General features: G+C 39.4%; 3 protein-coding genes across 5 annotated transcripts in view; 2 read left to right on the forward strand and 1 right to left on the reverse strand.

The window, feature by feature from the left end:
* The window catches only part of LOC134742392 (inositol-trisphosphate 3-kinase homolog), a 127,139-nt gene extending 123,049 nt beyond the window's left edge, over nt 1-4,090 (forward strand). For 2 of the 3 annotated variants that reach the window (XM_063675514.1, XM_063675515.1), the window contains 2 exons: nt 2,596-2,739; nt 2,961-4,090. In XM_063675514.1, the coding sequence (XP_063531584.1) occupies nt 2,596-2,739; nt 2,961-3,890 (1,074 nt within the window). In that variant the 3' untranslated portion in view covers nt 3,891-4,090. Of the gene's footprint in view, nt 1-2,199; nt 2,473-2,595; nt 2,740-2,960 lie in introns of those variants that run through there. The other variant, XM_063675516.1, reaches the window with a different exon arrangement.
* Nucleotides 4,091-7,027: 2,937 nt separating this feature from the next.
* On the reverse strand, nt 7,028-10,996 carry LOC134742373 (protein claret segregational). The gene is made up of 2 exons (XM_063675480.1): nt 10,862-10,996; nt 7,028-10,234 (listed from the first exon to the last, which is right to left on the reverse strand). The coding sequence occupies exon 2, from the start codon at nt 10,232-10,234 to the stop codon at nt 8,336-8,338; it is 1,899 nt and encodes a 632-aa protein (XP_063531550.1). The 5' UTR covers nt 10,862-10,996; the 3' UTR covers nt 7,028-8,335.
* Nucleotides 10,997-13,210: 2,214 nt separating this feature from the next.
* Nucleotides 13,211-26,564, forward strand: LOC134742061 (7SK snRNA methylphosphate capping enzyme bin3-like). Its single transcript, XM_063674989.1, has 6 exons — nt 13,211-14,586; nt 15,220-15,410; nt 16,389-16,747; nt 19,996-20,214; nt 21,923-22,102; nt 24,605-26,564. Exons 1-6 carry the CDS (start codon nt 13,526-13,528, stop codon nt 24,995-24,997), a joined length of 2,403 nt encoding a protein of 800 aa, XP_063531059.1. The 5' UTR covers nt 13,211-13,525; the 3' UTR covers nt 24,998-26,564.
* Nucleotides 26,565-27,850: the final 1,286 nt, after the last annotated feature.

The raw sequence follows: 27,850 nt of genomic DNA on the forward strand, positions 1-27,850 counted from the left end.
TCACGTCACGGCCCGCTCCGGTGGCCGTGCCGCCACACAGGACCGCACGCTATTGTCATTACTGTCATTAGTACGCCTCATCACTTCTATGAGGACCTACGTTTACGAGCTATATTTTATTACTTACCGACCTTACCGTGCTGAGAACCTATGCGGGTGGCCGCGCTGTTTTCCGCGATATACTTATACGGCCTTATGTGTTGTTGATAAATAGTAAATTGGGTACAAACTATATGATTAATTATTTTATAACTGCAGGTCAAAATTGATGATATTATACCTAATATATACATTTTTTGATATTTTTATTTTTGGTTTTAATCGTGTGTTGATAGATGGCAGTAAATTTACTGTTACTACAAAATTTACTATGACAGTACCCCTCTATCCTATCTATTCTCTTTGGTTATATTGATAGTCATTGAATTAATCATATTATCAATATTTATATTATAGAAGAAAGTGTACAATGTGCGTTCCGCTAAAACTGAAATGAGTCCCGATACGATCAAGGGAGTTATATGGTGTGGTAGGCCTCTATCTCCCGTCCATCACGTCCATGAAGAAGTTTCACGTTTTTACCTGAAGGGTGTGCATTTGAAGATATAAGGGCTGAAAGTTTCGCCCTCTAGCCTCCCGAGACCTAGAAGCAGTTGTTTTGTTTTAGAATTTTGAACCTTAACTTAATAAACAAAAGTTCAGAATAGATCGTGAAATATGTACAAAAAAACCTTGTGTCAAGAGTATTCTAGAGCATTTCATTCCATGTTCGGGAATATCCCAGATCATTGTGAGCACACTCGACTGTTATGGAATTTTGCGTGGAATAAACGAATGTGAATAATACCTAAACTAGTCGAATCAGAATGCGATCAATAACAAAAGAGACTAATTTCGAATGCGTCCAGAACGGAACTTGTCAAATTATTTTCGGCGAAAATATCCATGAGATATAACGAAACGAAACGAAACCGGCAATTGACGAATGAAACATAAAGAAGACCATGACGACAAACAAACGAATACGACTTATTAAGAGAAAGACAAGTTAAGGAAAATAGTGACAAAGAGCTAACAAGTTTTTTTCTGTTTGTACTATTTCCACTATTTCACTTTGACTTTTTTTACTGGTATAATTATTGACATGACTGTTTTGAAAATATTAATTTAATTTTCTTTTGCCACACCCCAAGGGGTTTCATGTACTGCTGTATATATAATGTATAGTATGTTGAACGCAAATAAAGAAATTAAATGAATAGACGAGTAAAGAACGAGTGACGAATATAGAATGATACCTACCTACGAAATAGGAAATAAACGAAAAACGAATGAGACGAGCGATGCTGATAAAAATCACGAACGTAGGTCTAAAATGCACTTTAAAAAAATATAATAAATGTTGCACAAATACTAAAAAATATGATTTTTTTTAAGGTCCCGAGCACGCACTGCACATCCATCTCGCTCACGCTTACGCTCAATGAGAGTGAGAGAAGAGGCCCTACTGGGCCTTAAATATCTACATTAATGGGATAGAGATAAATTAAAAATAAAATACCACTGCTTTACTAATTTATTATATGGTAAGTACCAGCAAATGGCGTAATAAGAAGATGGCTAGAGTGAGACCAAGAAAAGTCTGCAACGATTTGGATAGCACACGCAGTGAGAGTGTTATTTTAAATGTCAAACTTCTATGAAATTATGACGTATAAATAACACTCTCACTGCGTGTGCTATCAAAATTGTTGCAGACTTTTCTTGGTCTCACTCTAGCCATCTTCTTATTACGCCATTTGCTGGTACTTACCATATAATAAATTAGTAAAGCAGTGGTATTTTATTATTAATTTTAGATATGCTGAATATGCAAGCATTTTTTTTTTCAAACAAGATAGCGTTCTTAAAATTAGCCATATATGTATAGGTGCCTATTTACTCTGCAAGATTACAAAAGATAAATTGCCAAAACCATTGTATGCTCACAACTTTCACATACAAATACACATTTACAATATTTACATAGAGCTTAATGCAAGGAGAACGCCTAATGCGCGTGTATTATTTTTATGAACTCTTTGGTGCTACCGAGTGTTTGTGGCGGCGGCGGGCCAATTAATGCATCTGTCGTATCGTATACTAGGCATTCGTGAAAAATACGAGGCGCCAGGAAAATCGAGAGACGAAGCGCGGGCTGTAGAGCCGTGACGTCACGAGAAAGCCGAGGTCTCTATATATACGGGGCAGACCCTCCCACCGGCATCACTCGCAGGCCAGCACTCGCTCGCTCACGCCGCTCCCTGCCCGCGTATTGATACTCCTCTGTTATCACTCACTCGCGCTCGCGCCTTCGCCGCACGCACTCGCGCCATGACCGTCTCTAGCAAGATGAACAGTGTTTCCCGCCAGTCGGTGCTCAGCCGACTCGGCCCTGGTGGACTTCTTTATGCCGCTAATAAAATTATTGCGGTACGTTTCTATTTGTGTGTGGATTTTATTAAGTGATATCTCGAATCGAGAATATTGATACATACTTACAGTGAAACGTGATATTAGATAGTTGTTTGACCGAGTGTGTTTGGTTGTCCACAGGTCGCTGTGCCTGGCAAGGATGAAGACCGCTGGCGTGGCAAGGAGGACGGCGCGCTGTTCAAGCGCTGGCGCCGCTCCTCACCTGACGCCGCGCCTTCTGCCGCCCCCGCACAGCCATCGGAGCTCCTCAAGTTTCTGGCTATTGTAAGTATCTATATTCTATACTCTAATTAACAATCCATTTTCTATTAATGTACATTCCAAATTATAATAACTTGCAGACAATTAGCTAACCGTTAATTAGAAATTAATATGAATGAATATTATGTACCCGCATTTTTATCACAGTTATAAAAAGGAAATATAATATTAGGTAGGTACATTTTGTAGTACTTTAAACTAATGGTTAATTTCCTTGTTTACAGAATGCGCTAGAGCTATCAGCCCCGGCATCAGACGCGTTGCTTAAGTCCCGTTCTTCGGAATGGTTCCAGCTGGCGGGGCACCCTGGGTCGCTGGCGCCCGCGGGCCCCGGCACGGTGTGGAAGCGCCGCTCACCCGGCGACCACCCGCACCACAACCCCGAGCGCGACGCCTACGAGGCGCTCGCCGCCTGCCCGCACATGCGCTCCGCCATCCCTCGGTACTACCGCGAGCTCGAGTACGGCGGCGAGAGCTTCATCGAGCTCCAGGATCTCCTTCACGGCTTCCGCGACCCCCACGTCATGGACGTCAAAATGGGAACCCGCACCTTCCTCGAGGATGAAGTCAGCAACGCCCGAGCCCGCGCCGATCTCTATGAGAAAATGGTCCGCCTGGACCCCGACGCGCCCACCGAGGCAGAACACGCGGCGCAGGCCGTCACCAAGCTGCGCTACATGCAGTTCCGCGAGCAGCGCTCGTCCTCCGCTGAACAGGGCTTCCGCATCGAAGCCGTCAAGCTCCCGGGCGAACCGCCCCTAACGGACCTACAAAACGTGCGCGAGCCGAACCAGGTGGCGGCGACCGTGGCACGTTTCCTCGGCAAGAACAACCGCGCTCTCCGTGCCATCGCTACCCGCCTCCGTGAAATCAGAGAGCTGTTTGAACGCTCAGATTTCTTCAAGAAACATGAGATCGTCGGGAGCAGCATTTTCATAATTTACGACGAGGAACGCGCCGGAGCCTGGTTGATCGACTTCGCTAAGACTAGGAGCGTGCCTGACGGCGCGGAAGTGACCCACCGCGCGCCTTGGGAGCAAGGCAACCACGAGGAAGGCTTTCTTTACGGATTGGATAGACTGATAGACATTATAGAGACGGCCGACTTGCCGGCGCGAGACGACGCGGCGGCGGAGCCCGACGTGTCTCGTTGAACGGCCGGCGGGAGGACCCTGGACTCGCCTCGCGACGACAGTCGCTCGCTCACATGAGCCCGCGTGCAGCGTTCCAAGCGCCCGAGGTGCCGCAAGGAGAAGCACACAAAATTATATGCTATTTGTGAATATGAGAGAATGGCGATTTATACTTGATCTAGTCCCCTTTTGTATTGATATAAAAAAGCTTAACTTTTAAACAGTTGTTTTAGTACCTACCTAAACACCTCCCTACTACCCAATTTAAACCGACATATTCATGAGAACATCTAATAAGGTAAACGTTTTAGTGCTCGACATGCTAATGTCCAATAGTTCGCACCCCGCTGTTCACCTCTATTGCTAATGTCGATGACAAGTATAAAGATGAAATCTAGAGCGGTACTGTCATAGTAAATTTTGTAACCCCAGTAAATTCACTGCCATCTGTCGACACACTTTAAAACTAAAAATAAATATTTATAAAAATACGATAAAATATATCTATCTTTGATGAAATGATCGTATCTGGGACAGTGTCGACTGACAAGCACTCGGACGTCTACCTTATACGTAGGTAGGTATACCTAACAAAATGAACTAATCTTGCGAAGAATTAGGTAGTACCTAATACCTACCAACGCATGATTTAAAAGATCCGATGGTAAGTTTGAGTAACGAGAGTAGATCAACATTGTATGTAAGTATGTCTACGAAGTCGGAAATTATAATGGAACCTTTTGACTATAATCAGAGAAGTAAATAACAAAAACAGATCAAATACTTATACTTAGGTGGGGAGCCAGCGATGCTAAACGTGTAGTTAGTTAACTACTAGTTACTCGAGCGTCGTAGAGACCTATGGGAATCGAAAGATTAGATGATAAGAAGAAAAACCGGCCAAGTGCGAGTCGGACTCGCGCACGAAGGGTTCCGTACCATTACGTAAAAACGGCAAAAAAATCACGTTTGTTGTATGAGAGCCCCACTTAAATATTGATTTTATTCTGTTTTTAGTATTTGTTGTTATAGCGGCAACAGAAATACATCATCTGTTAAAATTTCAACTGTGTAGCTATCACGGTTCACGAAATACAGCCTGGTGACAGACGGACGGACGGACAGCGGAGTCTTAGTAATAGGGTCCCGTTTTTACATTTTGGGAACGGAACCTTAAAAATCGTTAAGTTAGATTGTGGATTTGGGCCAAGTTAATGCTATAATTTTTCTATAACTGAATATGACACTTATTAGTACGCATTTCCTTAATCTGACGACCACAAGTTCGACGCCCGATTTTCACATTGTAACCGTCAGATTAAGGAAATGCGTACAAATAAACGTCAGATAAGAGATGTACTCGTAGATGGCTAAAGGTAGACTCCACGGGGTAGCAAGATCACTCATATCTTAATCTGACGCGGCTTGAGTAACTACAAGAATCCCATCTTAGGCTCCCGTATTTATTAATTAATAGTCGGGGAGCCTCCCCGACTATTAATTAATAAATACAAAAACTGGCGGCTATTACCATTTCATAGCTAAACTTCGATAAGCGCCATCTAGAACGTTGATGTGGAAATAAGGTTTCCTATAAAGATTAGCAATCTTTATTATTTGTTTGTCTCTAATAAACAAGCCTTTAATTTTAAACACTTGCAAGATAGATTGTATTAGATGAGTAAAGAAGAATAATACGTGTCCCCGTGTGTGACAGCAGAAATAGATGGCGCCATATGTTATGTATATTATGTATTTACCGCGTAATCTATTGCGCCATCTACACTAGCTGTTAAATTTAAAAAAAAAACAAATTTGTCTCAAACACTACACATGTAATACGGTAAATTATATTATTACTAGTGTCCAATTTGACTGCTAGATGGCCCTGTACGACGTTTGACAATTAAGTTCATTAAAGCCAAAAGAGTATAAAGTACCTACGTAACATACGGCGCCATCTATTTCTGCTGTCACACACGGGGACACGTATTATTCTTCTTTACTCATCTAATACAATCTATTATGTAACATAACTCTGCCCGCGCAGCATGGTTTCCCCTATCACTAAGTTCGTCACTTTCGCACTCACATACTTGTTAGAACGTGACATGCATGATGATAAGCGTACCGTGCTACGACTCCTGGTTGCCAAAATTTGACAATTCAGTTACCACGAAACATGGTGCAGCAAAAGCACCATCTTCTTCAGCAAACAAAGGGCACGATTTTTTCTCAGTAGGATGAAATGTCGCTCGTAATGCTTCAGCATACGGATGATTCTTTGCCTTACCCCTCATGAAAAACCCATTCAATCTTAAGGGTCTCCGGCAAGCTCGGTCCTCCATACAAACGTAGTTCCGCTCTCATTTTAAAATGACTAGCTAGATAGCTCTGAAACTTTGTACTTACGGATATGGTATATCTATGTCTGTAATTAGTTTATGTACTTAGCTTCAGATACCATAGTTTTTCATACAAAACTTGTTTTTGTTCTATTTCGTTTGTTTTATAAACTGGAGCTATATAAACTAATTTCAGACCTAGATATACCTCATGCAACCTCATGTCATTGTATGTGCAAAGTTTCGTTACACAAGAAGCTTACACACAAACACACATACAAGTTCACACTTCACACTCCTCTTTTTTAGGGTTCCGTACCCAAAGGGTAAAAACGGGACCCTATTACTAAGACTCTGCTATCCGTCTGTCTGTCACTAGGCTGTATCTCATGAACCGTGATAGCTACAGTTGAAATTTTCACAGATTAAGGGTCGGTTGCACCAAACCATCTGTCACCGTTTTACCGTTCGCTAAATTTTATTGTATGGAAAGTTTCATAGTTCTCTGCTACTTGACGTTAATCAGTCTGTTAATTGTGGTTGGTGCAACTGGCCCTAAGTATTTCTGTTGCCGCTACAACAACAAATACTAAAAAGTACGGAACCCTCGGTGGGCGAGTATGACTCGCACTTGTCCGGTTTTTGAGTTCAGCGAACATACATACATACAAACAGACACGACACACGCGGGGGGGACTTTGTTTTATAAGGTGTAGTGATAATACAAAACAAGACAAAAAACAACAGTACCTAAAATTAATCAATACGTTATATTAACAGTAATAAAGAACATTACAGATACAGTACGATACGACATAATGGGGTTGGCCGGTCGAAGTATTTAGAAGATGGCGCCAGCATAGCTTGCCCTGTCAATCCCTAGAATTGTGTCAAATTCTTGTTTTTTTAATGGTGTTTTATGGCCTGGATGCCAGCCCTTTAAGCCAAATCTCATAGAAAAGGGGGCAAGTTATGACGGCGCCATCTATGCAAACCTTTGACAGTTGCCAACCCCATTAGATAATTACTCATGTTCACCAGTAAAGTGTTTAGACAAAACTAAAGCAATAAAAGTAATATTAAAAGTTAAAACTTTATGTATAAACTACTTGGTCTATTTATATTAGAGATGGGCCGAATATTCGGTATTCGGCATATTTTTCAATGTTCGACTTCGGCCGAATAGTTCGGTTCGCAATGCCGAATATTTACCGAATAAACATTTTTTTAAGGGCGTTCGCTAACTGGCGTGGGTGCACTCCGCGATCAGAGGGCCTACCACGAAGACCGAAGTACGCAAATTGCGGGCATCTTTCTGTTTTACTCCAATTATAGCGTAATTGGGGCATTTTCTACGAAAAGGGACCTTATGGTCGATGGCACTTACGCCGCACAGCGTCGCGCGGCATTGTATTTGTATCGGAGCATCGTTTGTAATGGCGTAAGCGCCATCGACAATAAGGTCCCTTTTTATAGAGAATATCACAATTACTTAGGGTGACAGAGAAAAATGCATGCAATTTGCAAACTTCGGTGTTCACGGTAGGCCCTCAGGTATGAGATGGTTCCGTTTCTTTTACAAAAATTTCCCAATCGGTTGGAAGGGGAAGGATCAAAAACACGTGATGAGTGCAGACCACGAACCTGTATGAACTTGTTTTCACCCTTTTTAGGCAGTTTTAGCCCAACCGAATACTCGGTTCGGTATGAGCTGAACCGAATATTCGGCCGAATATTTGTATTCGGCAAAGTCCATATTCGGCTCATCTCTAATTTATATGTTTCTTATTCAACTAATGGGCGCTTTTCAAGAAAGTTTTAAAATAATATGTTAAGTTATATGATACGAAATTACGATTTAAGTCAATACAGAGAGATAGTGCCAATGATTTTATGAAATGTGTTACCTTTTATACAGTCTTGTATGAAGATCACAAAACTGTAATGGAGGTTAAATTTACTATTCAAATCAAATATATTAAATTTATTAACATAAATTATTTAAACTTAATCAGTATGTACTTATAAATCCTTTCCTTTGAAATCACCCAATAACTTGAACTGCAATAAAATTAAAGAATTACAATAAACATGTCAATATGATAAAATCAATAATATAAACTATGTATCAACCATTGTTAGGTTCTTTTTGGCTTTCACTGTTCGGCAGCTGTTTACCTTTGTCGCGAAGCGTAGAGAGTTGAGAGTCTCACCAAAGCATTCATCGAATTGGTTGATATTGACCAACATGAGGGTTTTTGAATTGCCACCAAGACTCGGCATCAGCAGGTGAGTTAGCTTTGAATTTCTGTACGGGATATGGGCCTGGTTGGTCTGTAGAGACAGAATGACTTTAGACAGCTCTGACAGAGACCTGTTGATGTGCTTCGTCTCGTCCATTCTCTGAGTGGTCTTGCCGCTCTCAGACCCGGCTAAGTCCACCAAGTTTAACTGGCTTGTGTACTTCTCTTTCCGTATTTCGTTGACAGCAGAAATCTTAATTTGCGTAACTGAATGAGACCTAGAGCTTCGCTCGTTGTTGAGAGTTGCGGCAGTTTGTCTGTTACGTTGGGCATATATCATCAGCTTGATAAAATCATGGGAGCTCTTAACTTCCTCTTCTTTTAAGTTTGAGACATAGAGGTCAGTCCCTTTGGAGTTAACCATCTTGATGTCATGGCTTACCTGGTCTTTGCAGGAGTTCAGCAGATCGTAAATTACTTCATTGTAGATTTCCAGGAAGGATGCTTTTATGGTTAACTGCCAGCCCATTCTCTTTAGATCCTCCATACATGTGAACATGAAATTGAATGCTCGTGGTATAATACCATATTGGTGTATCCCACAACCTCCTTCCATTGTGTATGTTTTTCCAGAGCCGGTTTGTCCATATGCAAAGATACACACATTGTATCCATCAAGTGCTGACTGGATCATGTTAGAAACTTCCTCAAAAACTGTCTCCTGATTTGAGTGTGGTGTAAATATACCATCAAAGCTGAAGGTGTGTTGAGATTTGCCCTTCCTTGTTGATTGGGATAACGCATTCAACTCAACCTTTTCAACTTCTATAGTACAGGCATCCACAACATTGAGATTAAACAATGGCTTGCTTGTCTCCGACTCTAATGGTGGTCGTACCCTGCAATATACTCTTATGTTACCTTTAAGATCCTGAATAGCGTTTCTCAGATCTCTTTGACCCTGGTACATTCCAGCTAAAATGTTCTGCAGTTTCTCTACATCAGCTTCATATGTTGATATCTTCTTTTTTGCTTCTTTGTAGTCAACAGTAAGTTTATCATAATCTTCAGATAGAGTAGCAAGCTTTTCAGATTTCTCTCTCAATACCTTGGCCTCCGCCTGGAGGGCATCATGACGCCGGGTCAGATCATTGAATTCTTCCTGTAGTGTATCAAATTCTGAAGTCTTCTTATTTAAATTAAAAGTCACTTCAGCCAAAACTTTTGTTTTGCGTACCAATTCTTCGTTTTCGCGTTTTTGTATTTCATGGTCAAGCTTAATACTATCCAATTCAGTTGTCCTTTCTCTTAAGTCATTTAAAGCATTCAGCAGTTTATCCTTTAACATGTCCTTCTCTCTAGTATTGCTTTCAACAGATTCTTTAATTTTTTCGTAGTCATCAGCAACCTCTTCATGTTTGTATTTTAAGTCATTATAATCATTCTTGATCACCTTGTGTTTCTCCAACAAGTCATTAAACCTTGCTTTGTAATCATAAGGTGGGATCTTTGGGGCAACTGTTGGAGGTTTTCTTTCAACTTTAGCAACTTTTGCTGCATTTGTGGAAGATGCTGGTCCTGTAGCAGCCCTCTTGAATCGTGCCCCAGTGGTGGAAGTTGTTGGGCCAGTTTCCACAGCTGGCTTGGTGTGATTTAATAGCAAATTATTTTTGTCATCTGCACTAAGGCCATTTACTGTCCTTGATATTGGACGTCTATTGATGAGTCCAGGTCTATTTTCTTTTGCTGGGACTGGTAACTTAGGTATTCTTGACATCTGAAATGGACATAAAATTTTATATTAAACACACCATTTAAAAAAAAGATTAAACTTTAAATCTTAATTTGTAGACCAAAAAGGTCATGTATGAAACCAATACCCGTCACAACACAACATGACAGACAAATGTGAATGCGGCTTTAGGATGTAACTCTAACCAGACAAGAACAATAAATAATAAATTAAATCTAATCTAATAGCTAGAGGAGGGAAACTTGTTAGAACCTGTTGTACAAGCAATATTTTGTTATAGTATTTAACTGTTGTTGCTTATTTTTTCTCAGAAATAAAACCTAAATCAAGGGAAACTTTAAATTATAGTCTTTTCTCACTCCAAGAACATTTTTTTATAAATAAAATATTTAAAATAGGTTCCTACTTCCTACGGGCGAGATCTATCGTTGAAAGTATTAAACTACATGTGTACATCCAAATCATTTATTAAATATAGATAATAGCATAGAAAGCTAGGTAATAAATGAAAGAAGCAGTTTGCACCGAAAAGATAATCGCTGAGAAATGCCCAACATGTATCTGTGAGAACATGTCAACCAACACATACAGTAATTATAATAATTTATAGATAATTTAAGGTAAAACACAACATTTTAACCAAATACTCACATTAATAACACATGTAATCGTTTTATTTAAAATATTTAACCACTACACTAAGCACTAACACAGAAAACGACTGTTGTTCAGTTCTGTCTGATGTCGTAAACGGTTTAATTTTCAAAATTTAAAAGTGACGCTAGATTAGTGTTGCCAGAGTAATTAGAAGAATTGGGTATTTTATAGCAGGTGTCGGCATTTCTAACTGATTTCAAAGTATTATATATATAGTTTGTCAAAGGACTGTCTCATTTCAAACATAGACAGAGAGAATCATACTATCTTTGTCTTACACTAGAACAAGCACCCAAAAGAAAAGGATGAGTATAGTTTTTTTGTTTTTATTTACTGACAATTTGGTTTGACCAACTATATTTTTCTTTATAATATTTTTCAAAATTTTGCTTGTTTTCGGTCAGGGTTATGATTATAGGTACTTATAGTTTGTCAAAGGACTGTCTCATTTCAAGCATAGACAGAGATAATCATACTATCTTTATTTTACACTAGTACTAGCACCCAATAGAAAAGGATGAGTAGTTTTTTTTTGTTCATATATATTAACAATTTGGTTTGACCAACTACATTTAAAAAAGAAAGTTTATTTTCTCTGTCCCTCTCAGTAGAAAGTGTTCGGCAATCGTATGGATTTAATAATGCCTTAAATCTATAAAGCAGACCGTGTAGAGTTTGTGCGGAAAGAGAAGTTTCGTAGAATGTGGTTCCCATATATTCCACGCCTCTTCTCTTTCCGCACAAACTACATGACGAAAATTAAAAAAAAAGTTTTGCGTAGGTAGGATTCTAGGCAAGTAAATGTATGGCTGCTTTAGCAAGTATCAAAAATGAAAAAATCGATGGTTACGTTAACGAGGCATGTTAATGCATGCTGCAAGCTTTCAGAATTTTATCAGTGACGGTTAATAACACGAGCATAGTGTAGTTTCCTGAAAATCTTCAGCAGTAAACATATTAAAATCATAAAATCTAATAAAAGTACTAAAATCCTATTCCGGAATTTTCGATATTCTGTTGTCTCAATTCCGGAATAATTGTAATATCATAAAATTTGTCCAAGATACCTGAATTTCGATATTCCGGAATGCAAGCCCTATGTCATCCCTTTCTTTTGGGTGCTAGTACTAGCGGACAAAGACAGTATGATTCTCTTTGTCTATATTTGAAATGAGACAGCCCAGTCCTGGGCCAAACTATACATTTTTAAATATTGTTAATGATATTCTGATATTTCGTAAAACAGAAAACGACCCAGCCCGTTCCATACTACGCGGCTCCGCGCCGTGATTCGCGCAAATCGCGCATGAGTGTGGAGGACCCACAAGAGTCATCGGGCCCGACATCGGGTCCGATCGCATGTGTCCGACGGTCGTATGGATCTAATTGTAATGATCATTATTTATTAATAGCTTATATTTATTCTTACTTTTATTTATGATTAGCTTATAAAAAGGTATCAATTGACTTACTTTTTCCGTATCGTTTTCATAGTTTTATTTCAGGCGGTTCCCTGATCTAGAAGGCGAAAAATCTCCTTATATGATCCTGTTTTTCTAAGAGGCGTTGATATTCGTAGACGTGGAAAAAATATATGTAGTTTTTGACTATTATTATATTTAATATTACTTACCTACTTGTCACTGGTTCCCGCCATTTAGAATTGTTATAAAATATGCAGTGACAAGTGGCCAGTTCGAGTACGGACAAGTTATAGTAAAGACGTCTCGGAATATTTATTGTAAATTGGTTGTTATTATGTTTGTAGCAAATGAATAAAGTTAAAATATTGGTACAGGTATAGATAGTTTTCATCATCAACTCTGTAATAACCCAACATATTAAGTCCTATACAGGAATTGAATTAGAATCTTGTCATTAAGGTGCTAACGTTTGCAGCCAATAAGTATGTTATATCGAACAATATTGTGAAGCCGATAATTTGAAATGCAAGTCCGTGAATATTATCATAGATTGTCAAAGGACTGTCTCATTTCAAACATAGACAGAGAAAATCATACTATCTTCGTCTTACACTAGTACTATTACCCAAAAGAAAAGGATGAGTATAGTTTTTGTTCTTATTTTTGACCAACTATCTTATCCATTATTTTCTACTGATACTTTTCTTGCAATATTTTTTTGCAATAAGTCGCCGCAATAAAAGACTTATATTAGCGCTAGCAACATTGTGACAAGTATACTGCGCTCCCGTTTGGCAAAAAATTAAAATGGTGTGCTACCATTGGCTCGTTGTATTTGATATATTACAAACTGACCAATGACGTACCCGGATCTCGAGTAGGGGTCGCTACACCGTGGTTATCGAAAACAATTTAACTCGTGAATAAATAGCCATTTTTGCTGCTTTGCGTGTGGTGCGAACTATTTGGATAGTGTGCTGTTTTATTGATATATTTGTTAGTAGTGAGTTTTAATTTGTGATATACTTCTATGAATCTCTTGTTACAAGTGTAAGAAGTTATTAATTGCAAAATCGGTTTCTTTTAACAATAACAAACGGCGTTGTTAACCTGTTTATTAACAGTGACGGATGGAAGGGCTCTTGCACATTCTGCAGTCCTCCAATGGCGGTAAATTCAAGTTTGAAATATTTCTAATGTAACATGTAAGAATATTGTGCATTGTTAACGTGAGATGGGTAGTCCCAAAGAAGAAGTTATTGCTTCTGAAAGCAATTGTGAAGTAAAGAGTGCAGAAAATGAAGCAGTTGGTGAAATATCGGACAGTGAAGTGGCTACGGCTACGGATTCTTCCGTAAATATTTCTGCGAATCAGTCAGTGTGTGACTCGAACACTTCGAAAGATGGAGATATTGCTGCTGGTGCCGGTAAGAAGGGTAAGAAAAAGTTTCGTCATGGAAAGAAGGGCTACTTGCCTTCGAAAGATAACTCCGACCGAAGCACGGTGCGCAGAGTCCACTACGCGAGCACTAAGTTCAAGCAAGGCAGGAAAAGAGCACAAAGTTTTCCTTCCATATCAAAGTTCTTTCTTCCATACAAAAGACCTCGTAAGGACGCGTTCATTCCACCCACAAAATTCCTTTTAGGAGGTAATATATCAGATCCCTTGAATCTGAATAGTTTGCAAGATGAAGACATTAACAGGGCAATGAATGCAGTTACTCCAGAATCTTCTCCTCTGCCCACACCGCCTCGACACAAGGCTAAAATAGATGTCATTATTCCGCCTAATATTAGAGATCCTTTGAATCTTTTGGAACCATTGGACAATGAAGAGTATGAGAAACGTCTTGAAATGCAACGGCGCAAGCCACGTAAGAAGCCCCGTTTGCGGCGGAGAACTACTGAATGCTCAGATAATGCTCAAGTAGTTGAAAAGGTTGCGGAAGTGACAGCAGATGGTATCAAGGAGCCTCTTCCGCCTGAACCATCTACGTCAGCATCAAAATCTATATCAACAGTAGCTTCCAAAGTAAGAAAGAGGTCTTGCAGTGAGAGTGACAATTCTCAGAAGGGCAAGGATGCCAAAAAGTTGCGCCGCATGGATTCCTTGGACAAAATAGTCAGTCCTGTGGTACCACAGCCAGGGACATGGAAGCGCGCCAGGCCGCACCAGCGGCCGGCGCCGCCCGAGCGCCCCATCTCGCCACACAAACAGAGTAAGGCTGAAGGAGAACATAAGCTGCCTACATTTCACCCAAAAAATACAAAATACCAGTATGGAAACTATGACAGGTAACTTAATATTTATACACTTACCATTTGCATTCAGTTGGCCTACTTTTGTTGTAAGACTATTAACAACTCTAACAATCATAATTATCACTAATTGAGTGGTAACTTGCTTAACACAAAGTTGTCAAGAGTGAGTCCGATGAGCAGTGAAACTGAAAAAATAACTCATTGATTGTACAAGTTTAAACCTATTTGACAATCAATAAAATTTATTGAAAAGATGTGCTTTGCAAATTGTTTTCAAGTTACATTTTACTAAAAAAATTATGGTCCTATAAACAAAAAGTAAATACCATTCTCAATAAACAAAAAAAAAAAAAAATTTCAAGAATATAATCTCAGAATATAATATCAAGCAGGGCTTGGAACCGGTATTTTTTAAAAACCCCGAAATAGCCCAATATTTTGAATTTTTTTATGCTCATTACGGAGGACTGAATCATGTATTTAGGAAACAATTTTGCATTATTAAAACGTCCCATTAAAAGTGAAATTATAAACAAAAGAACGAAAAAGAACGTAATAATACCGGTATTTTTGTATGGAGCAAATACCGGTTTCCGACCCCTGATTTCAAGATCCACTGCAAATCTTAATTAGTTTATTTTATAATTTTCTTTATCAACATTGCAGGTACTACGGTTATCGTAACCTGAACGCAATGATGGATGTCCGCCTGCAAGTGTTCGAAATGCACCGCCACCTATTCCAGAACAAGGATGTGTTGGACATCGGCTGCAATGTCGGACACGTGTCCATCGCCGTCGCGCGCACGCTGGGCGCCCGCTCCGTCCTCGGGATCGACATTGATCCAGTACTTATTGGTAAATGGATCATTATTTTAATTATACATTTTATACCTAGTCTTAAACCAGCTCCTGCCCAGGACTTAATCTGCGTAGAATGAGTGTTGTAACGTCGGACGCGTGTCCATCACTGTAGCGCCCACACGGATCTCTTTCTGATAAAAGTGGTTGAAAAGAGACTTCCGCTTGCATTGCAGCTTGTTATGCAATGGACCCTTGCTGGCAATAAAGTTGCGGGTGTAATGATCGACTAAACTGTAACACGGTTATTTTATGTCCCCAAGTAGCAATTGCAAAGTATTTTCTGAATTATTAACTTTCTAAATTGCATACAAATATAGAATAGGTACTTACAGTATACAAATTATTTCATTTACGTATGCATTACGCGACCTTATTAAAGCACCTACTTAAATACCTTGCCCATTCGGCTCAAAGATCCTATAACCTTTTTATTAGCAGACAATTTTAAAATACCCCTAAATAACACTGTGTAACCCCAAAGTGTGTAACTATGGGTTAGAATTACTTTTACTCATATAATTATGCATTAATAATATTAATATATTTACGTATTTTCTACTTTGCTTTCTTCTTCTTCTTTGTGTTAGGGGCTATATAAGGCTCCAAAGCCTATGTATCACTGCGACCATCCCTGATCTATTGTGATCGCCACCTACTATACAACTCTCGATCCAAACCTGCAACTTCAAACAGCTGCAGGATCTTTTTGATCTTGAGAGACTTTAACTCCCCCGGGCGCAATATATGTACGCCCAGGATTAGGTCACGAGTACGCATTACGAGTAGACAAGGGCACTCTGTGAGGATGTGCAGGGGCGTCTCCTCAGCCTCCATACAGAGTCTGCACCGCCCCATGACACGTTTCCCCATGGTGTGCATGTGCTTATTTAGGCCGTAGTGCCCGGTAAGCACCCTTACCAAGTTGCGCAGTTGGTTCCTAGACAGCGTTAAGGCGTTCGACTTTGCTTTCAGGTCGAGCGAGAAAAAATCTAAAATCATTCGTACCCGTTCCTACGGAACCAAAGACGGAAGACGATAAGAAAACGGAAATGGACGACGATAAAAAGGATTGTGACAAATGTACCGAAGAGAAATGTACAGATTGTAGCACATCAGCACCAAAACCAGCTGACGACAAAACTGGAGAAGATAAGAAGGAAGGAAAGAAGGAAATGAGGAAAGTGAAGAAGCCGCGTAAGAACCGGAAGGCGGGGAAGCAGGAACAGCGGTGCTACTTCCCGATGTCTATGTCGATGCTCTATGGGCCGCTCTGTAGCGCCCCCTTGGAGCCGACGCCGCCGGTCTTTCCGCATAATGTTACCTTTAAACAGGTGAGTTATGTTTTTCCTACAAGTACAAATTCGAGTTTTGAGTGTTTTGACACAGATAGGGACCGTGCGTGTTGGAGGGTCTGCCATCTTGTGACCTGAATCGGAAACATAAACTTTACATTAACACTTCACGCCGAAGCAAGGGCTGCTCTCTATAGTTCACGTACGTTTTTTTATGAATTGTATGTTCTGCCATCTTGGCTACATTAGAAGCTTAAACTTAACATTTAAAATTCGTGTCAATAAACAGGGGGTTCCTACAGTTCATGCACGTTCCATATATGAAGAATACAAAGTTGCAAATTCAAGAGGGCAAAAATTGCACTGGGTCTTATTTAATTTTTCACTGACCTTCTACTCTTACTGCTACCACATAATTAATTTTAATTATTATGTACAAGTACCACACATTTGTCTCTAGAGTCTCGGTTTGCAGTGTTAATTTTATCCTAAACTTTGGGGGGTGGTGATAAAAAATTTAATGTGGTTGCTAGAGCAATCCAATATTAATTTCACACTTTTTATTCACAATATTTGATGGAGATTAGGAATTGATGTAGATTAGCAAAAAGCTTTTTCTCAAACATGCAATGAAATATTGATATTATGTTCCTGCGAAGTATCACGTTTCAGGCGTGGCTATACCAGAGGTCTTTAATGAAATTTCATACAAAATGGAAGGCCTAGGCCGGCAAAGTGCTCTTTTTTAGGGTTCCGTATCTCAAAAGGAAAAAACGGAACCGTTATAGGATCACTCGTGCGTCTGTGTCTGTGTCTGTCCGTCTGTCACAGCCTATTTTCTCAATGTACGGAACCCTTGGAACGCTAGTCCGACTCGCACTTGGCCGGTTTTTAGGGTTCCGTACCTCGAAAGAAAAAAACGGAACCCTTATAGGATCACTCGTGCGTCTGTCTGTCTGTCTCTCGTCTGTCACAGCTTATTTTCTCCGAAACTACTGGACCAATTAAGTTGAAATTTGGTATACATAATGTAAGTTTGTGACCCAAAGACGGACATGTAACGTAAACAAATAAATTTTAAACATGTGGGCCACTTTTGGGGGGAAAATGAGAAAATTAAAAAATAAAGTTTTTCAAACTATATCGTGTTACATACCAAATGAAAGAGCTCATTATGAGAATCTCAAATATATATTTTTTATAATTTTAGGATAAACAGTTTAGAAGTTATTCAAGAAAATAGGCAAGAAATGACCATTCGGCCCCCTTTATCTCCGAGACTACCGGGTCAAAAATTTTGAAAAAAATACTCAAAATAGATCTTTACCTATAGATCACAGGAAAACCTATTAGAAATGTGCAGTCAAGCGTGAGTCGGACTTAATTACTTAGTTTTTGATCCGACCCCTACGGGTTTTTTAAAGACATTTCACTCACGTTTCACATAAAAAATACATTGTTTAAACTGTGTAATGTACGGAACGCGAGTCCGACCTGCACTTGGCCGGTTTTTTAATTCATTTTACAGACTTTCGTGACACAGCATCATGGCATTCAGACATTTAAAAAAAACTATAAGCATTTGCTTTATGGTTCGTAATGACATTCTGCCACTACTATAAAAAAAAAAACAATAAACGATGTTTGCTATATTTTACAGTTTTATTTATATAAAATCGACATGGACATAATAAATAAGATATTATTATTTTAGCAAAATTCAATAATTTTAAATTACTAATTTAACACATATAAACATTTAAAATATAATTTTTCATCTATAGTTGGTCAAGCAAATCTTGTCAGTAAATAAGAACAAAAAAAGACTACACTCATCCCCTTCTTCTGGGCGCCAGCACCAGTGCAAGACAAAGACAGTATGACTCTCTCCGTCTACGCCCGAAATGAGACAGTCCCTTGACAAAATATAAATGTTAAAAGTTTCTATTCAAACACTCGTAGGTATTTTTTTAAATTGTTATGGAGGCAAAGTTGAAATATTTCATTCTGTAATTCTGTTTCATTGGATTTATTGTGCGTTGTTTATTTTGTTATTAAATGTGAGTTCCGACGAAATAATGAAATTAATATTAATTATAATCGTAGGAGTTGGAGTTGACAGCGTAAGCAGAATTAACTTTAAATAATTGCTTTTGATGCCGCCAAGTCAAAGGCGAAATATATGGTTGCTCATGTCAATTTTATTATTTGAAAAACTAAGCAAAATGCCCACAGTTTATTAGAAACAGTTTTTGTGGCATATTTTAAAGAACTGAAAGTAACTATAAAATCGTCAATACTGTGGGAATTATACCCCATGTTTGGTATATATAGTATTTTTTACAATAGTGATATAATCAAGCTTTTCAACTCGTACCCACTAAGGCCACTCCGCAAGCTTCGTGGCATTAAGAGGATGGAGTCGATTTTAGTCGCAAAAATGTAAAATTGATAGATTTAGTCGGTGAAATTGTACACCTTTTGTTACCTAATTGAAATAACAAGTACTGGTTTCTATTAGACGTGCTAATAGAAACCAGTACTTGTTATTTCTTATCTTGCCTTTTATCACATCATTTTTTTGAAAACAGACTCGCTAAATTAGTAATGTTTTTTTTCTGATGGACGTTTAGGTAAACGCGCGTAAAGCACTGATTTTGTCGCTCTTATTTGTAAATTTCGTAAAGTTTGGACTGCTAAAAATGGTAAATTTGTATTACACATATTCTGTACTTGACCTTTATCAGATTATATTTTTGTTATATGACTTAGAGTTCGAGGAAATAAATGAAAGTTAAACGAATTCAATTTTCTCCAGAAAATACTTCAAAACAAGTGACAATTTCTCTGAAAATCGACTTAATTTCAACGTAATTTTGATACTTAAACATTTGCTGAAACTGTTCTCATACATCAATTTGTTTAATTTACCACCATAATGTTTTGATTAATTTTTAAAAACTGCCTCTTTTCTTCATATATTACCGGAGACGCACGCTCGCGAACATGAGGTGAGGTGAGGTATTAAAAGGCAAGATGAGAAGACGTGCTAATAGAAACCAATACTTGTTACTTAGATATTGCGTAACAAAACGTGTATGATTTGAACGACTAAATCTATAAATTTTACATTTTTGCTTCAAAATCGACACCGGCCTCTTAACACGGTACTCGACTGGAAAGCTTCATTATATCACGATTGTATAAAATACTATCTTAAAATTCCTTTAATGTTTCATAAATTCGAAATTGAAGTGTAGACATTTATGAGAGGTGACATTTTCCAGGGCAACTACGTCCCGCGCGAAGACGCACCGCTAGGGTCGGAGAGCCCGCAGTTCGACCTGATCCTGTGCCTGTCCACCACCAAGTGGCTGCACCTGAACTGGGGCGACGCGGGGCTCAAGCGCGCCTTCCGCCGCATGTTCGCCGACCTGCGCCCCGGCGGGAAACTCGTCGTCGAAGCGCAGAACTGGCCGAGTTATAAGAGGAAGAAGCGTTTAACGGTGAGTTCGACTGCCATTTTAATAGAATATACAGGGTGGAAAAAAATTATGGGCCCTGGAGGGAAAGTGCCTTAAAACCTTAAGTTAGCTCATTTTACTCAAAGGAAACATTCTTTTATTTTTTTAAATAAACATAAGAGGAGGCAGCAGGCATAGTGGAGGCAGCAGGCATAGATAAAAGTATGACAGCAGACCGCATAAAGTGGCGTAATGGTACAAGGAGGGCCGACCCCAACTAGAGATGGGAATAATAATGGCCAGGAAGAAGAAGAAACATAACTGGGTGAATCAACTTTTTCTTGACACTCGTTGCCATGGTTACATTTTCCTGGGTCACTCTTCACCCCGATTCCCTGGGTCACCCCGATTTTATGGTAATTAAAACATGAATTTTTGGGGTAGATATAAGGCCTTTCCACTGAGCTACCAACTAATAAGCACGTTTGTGGATCTTTATACAACATTCCGTATAACAAACTTTGCGAATATTGTCCCCTGGCTGACGGGACACAATAACAACAAGAAATAGTTGATTCACCCAACTACATTAAAAGTTTTTTTTTTAATTCGCCCGGGAATCGAACCGACAAAAAAGAAAGTAACACTACTTTATTCGACTAGTCGATACAGTTCATGTTAATGTTAAAATTTCAACAAAAAGCATTAGGTCTTACTCACGCCTATCGTACAAAATATCCATAAAATCGGATATTAAGTATTTTTTAAACTTTAAGTTGGTTTGATTCCCGGGCAAGACAAGCGAATTTAAAAATAATCTTTGAATGCAGTTTTTTATTTATTTATTTATTTAAACTTTATTGCACAAATTTACAAAAAAGAGTACAAATGGCGGACTTAACGCCTTGAGGCATTCTCTACCAGTCAACCATTGGGCTAAACAGAGACAGTTAGTTTGGTGTAGGATTGTAAAGAGTAAATATGAAAAAGATTCAAGTCAGACTACTATGATACTATATTTACACAAATATCCATAAAGAAAATAATAATATACCTACATATATACAAATTTAATATATATATAAATAAACATACATATATTTAATAATTTTGTTTCTTTTTAAAAATAAAACAATGTTTCGTTAAGTAAAATGAGCTAACTTAAGGTTTTAAGGTACTTTCCCTCCAGGGCCTATTAATTTTTTCCACCTCTCTCCTCTTTCCTCTTAACGTTGTAGATAACATCACTTACCTACTTCCTTTTGATTTATAGGTCTAAGCAATTATTATAAAAAAGGCGAGTTTATTTAAAAAATCCTCATAAAATGTTAAACAAATGTAATTTTGTACGACTTAATTATGCAACAGCAACACTAATCGAAATAGGGCTTCTAAGATTTTTTAGGCCACATAGTTGCCGAGATATTTATGCTGTATGCATATTCATTTATTTTTCAGAATGACATGACTGTGTTCTTTTTTTGTTAAATAAACACCTCTATTTGGAACAGGAAAAACTATTTCAATTTTTAGAAATAACAGTTGTCAGTTGTCAGTTGTGTGTTCTTGCCCTGTACATTTTTATAACTCGAGCAAATTAATGCTTGCAAAAGGTGATTTCAAATGCAAATCGTAAAAGTAAGTTACATATGTAATTTGATTTTCATTCAACTATCCATCCCTTTGTCCCAGACGAAGCATATTTTCATTCTTACGACTTAACAAAACTAATAATAAAATTTGTCACCAGCAAACCATCTACGAGAACTTCAACGCGATCGAGATGACGCCGCAGAAGTTCCGCGAGTACCTGCTGTCGCCCGAGGTCGGCTTCAGCAAGTACGCCGTGCTCGGCGTGCCGCAGCACGCCAGCAAGGGCTTCCGCCGTCCCATACAGCTCTATATCAAGGGCGACTTCACGCCCAGCAAGGTACGTCACTGTCGCCTATCTGCTATTTAATCCAATTATCTTTACGTTAACGCTTTTCCCGATGCATTCCATTCCAAAGGAGTATGGGGGCGAGTTTTAGGAAGACGACTGCCATTTGTCTTTTCAAACTAGTCTAACCTGTCATGTCAGTCTCGTCAATTAATAAAACTTTGCTAATTTAATTAAACTATCATCTGACAAAGTTTCAATCAAAGTGCGATGGCAATTATTTTCTACGTTTGGGTAGCTGCCGTTCCTCAACCCACCAACGGAGCGGCAGCTGACGTTCACGAGGGTTTATTATCTACATCGTCCTTAATCACTACTAGTTACTAGTAGTTTTCGCTTGGGATGCTATCGGCCATGGAAATGTGGTTCCGGGCCGCGGTTTATATTTATGAATTGACGAAACATTTCCGGTGCTCCGAGAGATTACCGGTTATAAACTGATCTAGGAAATGTGTAATAATAAATAAAAAAAATAAAAAAAGCCTTTTATTCTTCCATAAACCATAATTAGTTTAGTATGTAAATGATAATGTTACAGTATCATTTACATGCATGATCTCTTTACAATATAATAAATATAATAATAATAATATATTCTTTATTGTGCACCACATAATGAAAAAAGAATACAGAAAAAGAACACACATTACATTAGGTAACAACAGGCGGTCTTATCGCTTAATATAATATTATGTATGTACATAATTTGTTTCCATGAAAGTTACATTGTATTTTATAACAGCATGTCAATTCGTTTTCATAATCACTTTTCGATTCATTCTCAGTTACATTAATTTATCATTACTGTACCATAACATTTTTTTTCTAGCATTCCATTTTAATACATGATAATTAACAATTAATACTTATACTTTAATACGATAGGATATTACAATTTCAATGTTATAAATAGTTCATTATTGTCGAGGCTCGGAAGTAGCTACTTGCTGGCTGAGGATTCGTTTTAAACGGACGACCTTGGGAGTCCGTTTAATTGAATCCGAAGCCAGCAAGTAGCCTTCCAGCCGAGTCATATATAGTGCTTTTCTCAAAAATGGCGCAATAAATGCAAATATAATAGAAATATTTTACAGAAGCAACGTTCTTATGTATATATTTTCACAGAAAAAACTAAAAAGATTTGCTTTGCCGCCGTTTTATTTTTTAAATTAAAAATGGAAGTGTATTTTTCTGCTGAAAATACGCCAATCTATTTGAGACACCTAAATAGTCGCGGTGCCAACATTATAATAATAAGTACTGATCATCTGTTTGGCTGTTTAATGGACCTATGCCACAGATTAATAAATAGTTACTACGTAACAGATACATCATTCCCATTCAAAAGCGAAAATACCTACTCTATAATAGCCTACAAAATCTTAATAATAATACCTGCTGCTCAGGACGAGAAGAAATGTACCATAAGTACGCGCACAAAGATTCGAGACTGCCTTGCTCGCCGTGCGAGTCACGTGCCAACGCGTCATCGTAAGAATGCGCTAGGGTTGTACTGTTACTTATGTTATTATTGTAATAAAACGAATGTTGCGAATCAACCATATTTTTTATTAGTCAATCAAATATTTAAAAACAACACTTATAATACCCGACTCAAAAAACTCCTTAACTTACGATTTACCTACTTATGTTCAAATAAATAAATGATGACAAAATTCATAAAGATAGATTTAAAATACTACTCACCTTTCTTCGTCTCTCGGAAATGAAAAAAACGACAAATTTTCCTTTGTTTTTTGACTTTTACACCCATCTACTGCACAATAATTACGTGGTTTCGGCATTTCGAAGCGTAGGCGCGGGAAACGTGCGGTGCGAGCGCTCAGGCGGGCGTTCGGCGGCCCTCTGTCGGTTGTATCGTCGACGATACGCCGAGCGGTAGGCATATAGCGCGTGGCCTTGAGCGAGTGAAGGAGGCCTGCCTATGCCTTCATTTTATATGGCCACTTCAACTTTTAAAAAGTTTGGAACTCGACAAATAATGGAATTTGTATGCAACATTGCAGTCCCGAAATCGAGACTGTAATGTTTTTAACTTTTGAATTTTTTGACTGACCATAAACAACGCACTTCGCGACCTACTTTTTAACCGGCAACTTCGACTTTGCCGTCCATTTTTGAGAAAAAGTATTTAAATCTTATTATTTCTGGGACTAGTTCATTATGGAAGTCGCATCTTTGGCGTAGGCCTCCCCTAGTGTTTTCCACTTGTCTCTCTCTGTGTTTTCTCGGTTTCACAGTCCAAGTATGTCCCATCGCGTAACACTTTTTATTTACTACATGCTTCTCAGTTGGGGGGTCGTTGTCGTACTCCTCCACGGTGACCAGCCGGCTCGGAGAAGGAGAAGGAGGAGAGGTTCAAGTTAGTTTTTTTGGTCTTCACTAGTGTTATTGCTGGATGACGTCTGAAGGTTCAGTTGTGCCGGGCGCAGGTAGCAGTAGGAAATGTGTAATGTATCATTTGTATTGCAGGCGCGCTGGTCGGACGCGTACGCGCCGTCGTCTGCGCACCGGCCGGAGGCGGCGCCGGCGCGGCGCACGGTGTACGCGCCGGCGGCGGTGGCGCCCGCGTACCGGCCCAGCGACGACGCGCCCTCCGTGGGCGCCGCCACGCCCTTCTCGCCCAACCTCGACTGCTCGGCCGACGACTCGCCCTTCTACAACCCGCGCAGCGACGCGTACGCGCCCTCGTACCAGCCGCCGCGGCCCACGGTGTACGCCACGCTGCCGTCGCCGCTGCCCAGCGCGGAGCCCGGCGTCGAGCCGCCGCCCGAGCCCGACCCGGCGCCCGACCCCGCCTGCGCGAGGGGCTTCACGCCCGGGACCGGGACCGGGACCGGGACCACTGAACAAGCCTCCCGATAGTGTGCCGTCAACAGAACGATACCTCTCCTCTCCCCTCCCCTCCGATACTACGCGGTAGGGAACGCGATCGGTAAATATTTAGTACGAGAGACACCGGTTTACTAGTAATTTCTATACAATTACCGGTTCGCATTCTCAACTCCGGGGTCGATATCGGCCCACCAAAATGAGGTTATCGGCGATCCGATATCGAGTCGGTAGTATTCGAGGATTGTCTCCGCACTTACGACGAGAAGATTTATGAAATTAGGTTCAGTCGACGCGATGCGATGCCGCTGGCGACTTATGCGATTTGTAACTGAAGACATGGCTGGAATGGAACCACACCATCAAACCCATAAACGTGATGACTGATGACGTCCTTCCAGCTCTTTTTCAATAGGTGATTTAGTCGCGCTGTATCAGTAAAACCGCGAAAGTCTGTAATCTTGCTCAACCCCGCGCCTATACCGCCTAATGCGAAGGCGCTGTATCCTCCCTTTAGCATTTGCTGTTTGTTTTTTTCGCCTAGCTGAAAATGACAGCACAATATGCGCTGGGATGAAATAACCGCTCGAGAAGATGAGCCCTAAAGCCTCCAGTAGGCCGAGCACATGATTGACGCGACAGTATCTCGCCGCGAGATAGACTACCCGTCTTTTATTAAGTGTATGAATTAAAGGAGGACGGGTAGTCTATGTCGCGGCGAGATACTCTCGCGCCAATCATGTGCTAGCCTGGCAGTTAAAACAAAACAACTTAAATATAAGAAATACCCGTATAAACCTCAGACTTGAACTTACAGAAACTCGTGTCATTGTAGTGACGATTGTAACGTGAGAATCTCGTCAATCTTGCAGTTGTATCGTGAGAAAATTGACGCAAAAACATGCGGTTGGTTATAAATATAATTTATTGATTCGTCTATTTATTTTAATCCAATGTTACGTGGATTATAATAGATGCTGCAATGCGAATTTTAACGAGGCCCCTTTAACTTATCAAATCAAAATAATGCAAAGGTTAGTAATAGATCCTGTATTCATTTCCGCAAAGCAAATCTGAACCTTTTCCATCTAGATGTCTAAATGACGGTTAGGGAATGGAAAACCGGTTTTTAATTGTATTGGAAAACTAGTTAATAACCGGTTATTAACCGAAATTTCATACAAATTAAAACCGGTTTCCATTCCCTAATGACGGTATAGGTATTTACTGCGTACCATTAAAGTACAGTTGTATTGATCAGTGACCGTCTCAGTGTATATTCGACCAGCGTTAGTGATCGTCTATCGTCCTCTATCACAAATGATAGGACTGTTGAGCAATGAAATTGTCGTACTAGATTCACTAGTTGGCGGTTTGACCGCATATTTCCTGAGATCTATTTGGGCGACTAACGAGATGGAGTTTGTTAAAGATATAGTATATAATTATTAATATACATGGTGAATTGGTGATAATGTTCGTTACTCGCTCAATAGGCTGATCGGTTCATAATTTTTGATGTAAATATTGCTGTAGATTCCCTAGGATTATGTTCAGTTGATACAAGTATTTTATATTATAGTCGTAAAGTTTTAATCTATGAATAGTTTTATTTTCAAGACCTTTTTGTGCGATCCTTTAAGGATCATATTTTAAAAAATCCACTGGGTATTCAAGTCTCATTGCCTCTTCATAGTCCTAAAAATTCTGCATAAGACAAAAATATGTATGATGTTTTAGGGTGGTCATTTTTTTTGTCTTACAATATAGATTGCGCCCTATAAAGGGTTATAGGGTGGTTTTAATAACAAAACTTCCGTGAGACACAGACATATTAAACATATTGATAACGGGTCACTCACGTATTTCGGGACACGGGACATGTTTGTTTTGTTGTCGAGCGTTTTTCGACTTAAAGTACGTGAGTGACCCGTTATTAATATATTTAATATGGTTATAGGTTATAGGGTGGGTTACAATACAAGGTAGTACTTACAGTGTAAAAACTAACACGTGGACCGACGCCTTTGATGTTTGCGTAAATGCCGACATCGCACAAGAACACAGTAGGCTTATTGTCACAGACTTTTACACAACTGCCCAAAAAGGAGGGTAATGTCTAGGTTTCATATGTTTATGTATGTATTTATGTATGTATGTGCGTTTTTTTCCCTCCGGCCGGAATGGCAACTGAGTTTGGTAACCAGTTGCTGGAAAGTAATGAATAATCCTGTTACACAACCAGTTGCCAAAGACGAATGATTATTCTTGTTACACATCTATAGTTGCCAACTATAGTACATTTCGATGCTACTGCGGAAAGTATGTCATTACTTCACGAGTACCGAGATATCTTGCCGCTAGCCGTAGGCGAGTGGCAAGACTCGGGACGAGTGAAGAATGACATTTCCGCACGTGTATCGAAGTGGAGTCATTTCACATCCACTAGTTTATTAATTCGTGGTATCGAACGACGTTATTTAATACAGTTGCGAAAATTAAGAAAAACAAAAGTGAGGAATAAAAACAATATCGAATGTTGCCTTTGGAAACTTAGTTTGCAGTAAGAAAAAACGCCTCTTCTTTGACAGGCGTTTCGGCAGCTAATAGGCAGCTATTCCTACCTCTACCTTCCATACCATCGCGGCCGGAGGGGTTTTCCGTCCACAGAAGTAAATATATAGAAGACGCAAATGCATCTACTTCGCGTGTCCGAACCTCGGCCAAGCGTCAAGGTTGACCGTCGCTCTGTACAGTCCACGCGCGTCAGTTGTTGCAGCCGGACGTCCGTGAAAACTTAAAATGCTTCGTTGCATTATTATTAACTGCAACAGCTCAAAAATTGCGAGCACCCAAAGGCAAGAACATATATCCTATCACAGATAA

This window comes from Cydia strobilella, chromosome 6 (assembly GCF_947568885.1).
Source record: "Cydia strobilella chromosome 6, ilCydStro3.1, whole genome shotgun sequence".
NCBI classification, from domain to species: Eukaryota; Metazoa; Arthropoda; class Insecta; order Lepidoptera; family Tortricidae; genus Cydia; species Cydia strobilella.

What these genes read in the sequence shown, in the direction of transcription:
- LOC134742373 (XM_063675480.1), bottom strand. Translation starts at nt 10,234, where the DNA reads ATGTCAAGAATACCTAAGTTACCAGTCCCAGCAAAAGAAAATAGACCT.
- LOC134742061 (XM_063674989.1), top strand. Translation starts at nt 13,526, where the DNA reads ATGGGTAGTCCCAAAGAAGAAGTTATTGCTTCTGAAAGCAATTGTGAA. An exon ending in CAGTATGGAAACTATGACAG is followed by an intron (nt 14,587 to 15,219) that starts GTAACTTAATAT and finishes TCAACATTGCAG; the next exon opens with GTACTACGGTTATCGTAACC. An exon ending in GCGACTTCACGCCCAGCAAG is followed by an intron (nt 22,103 to 24,604) that starts GTACGTCACTGT and finishes TTTGTATTGCAG; the next exon opens with GCGCGCTGGTCGGACGCGTA.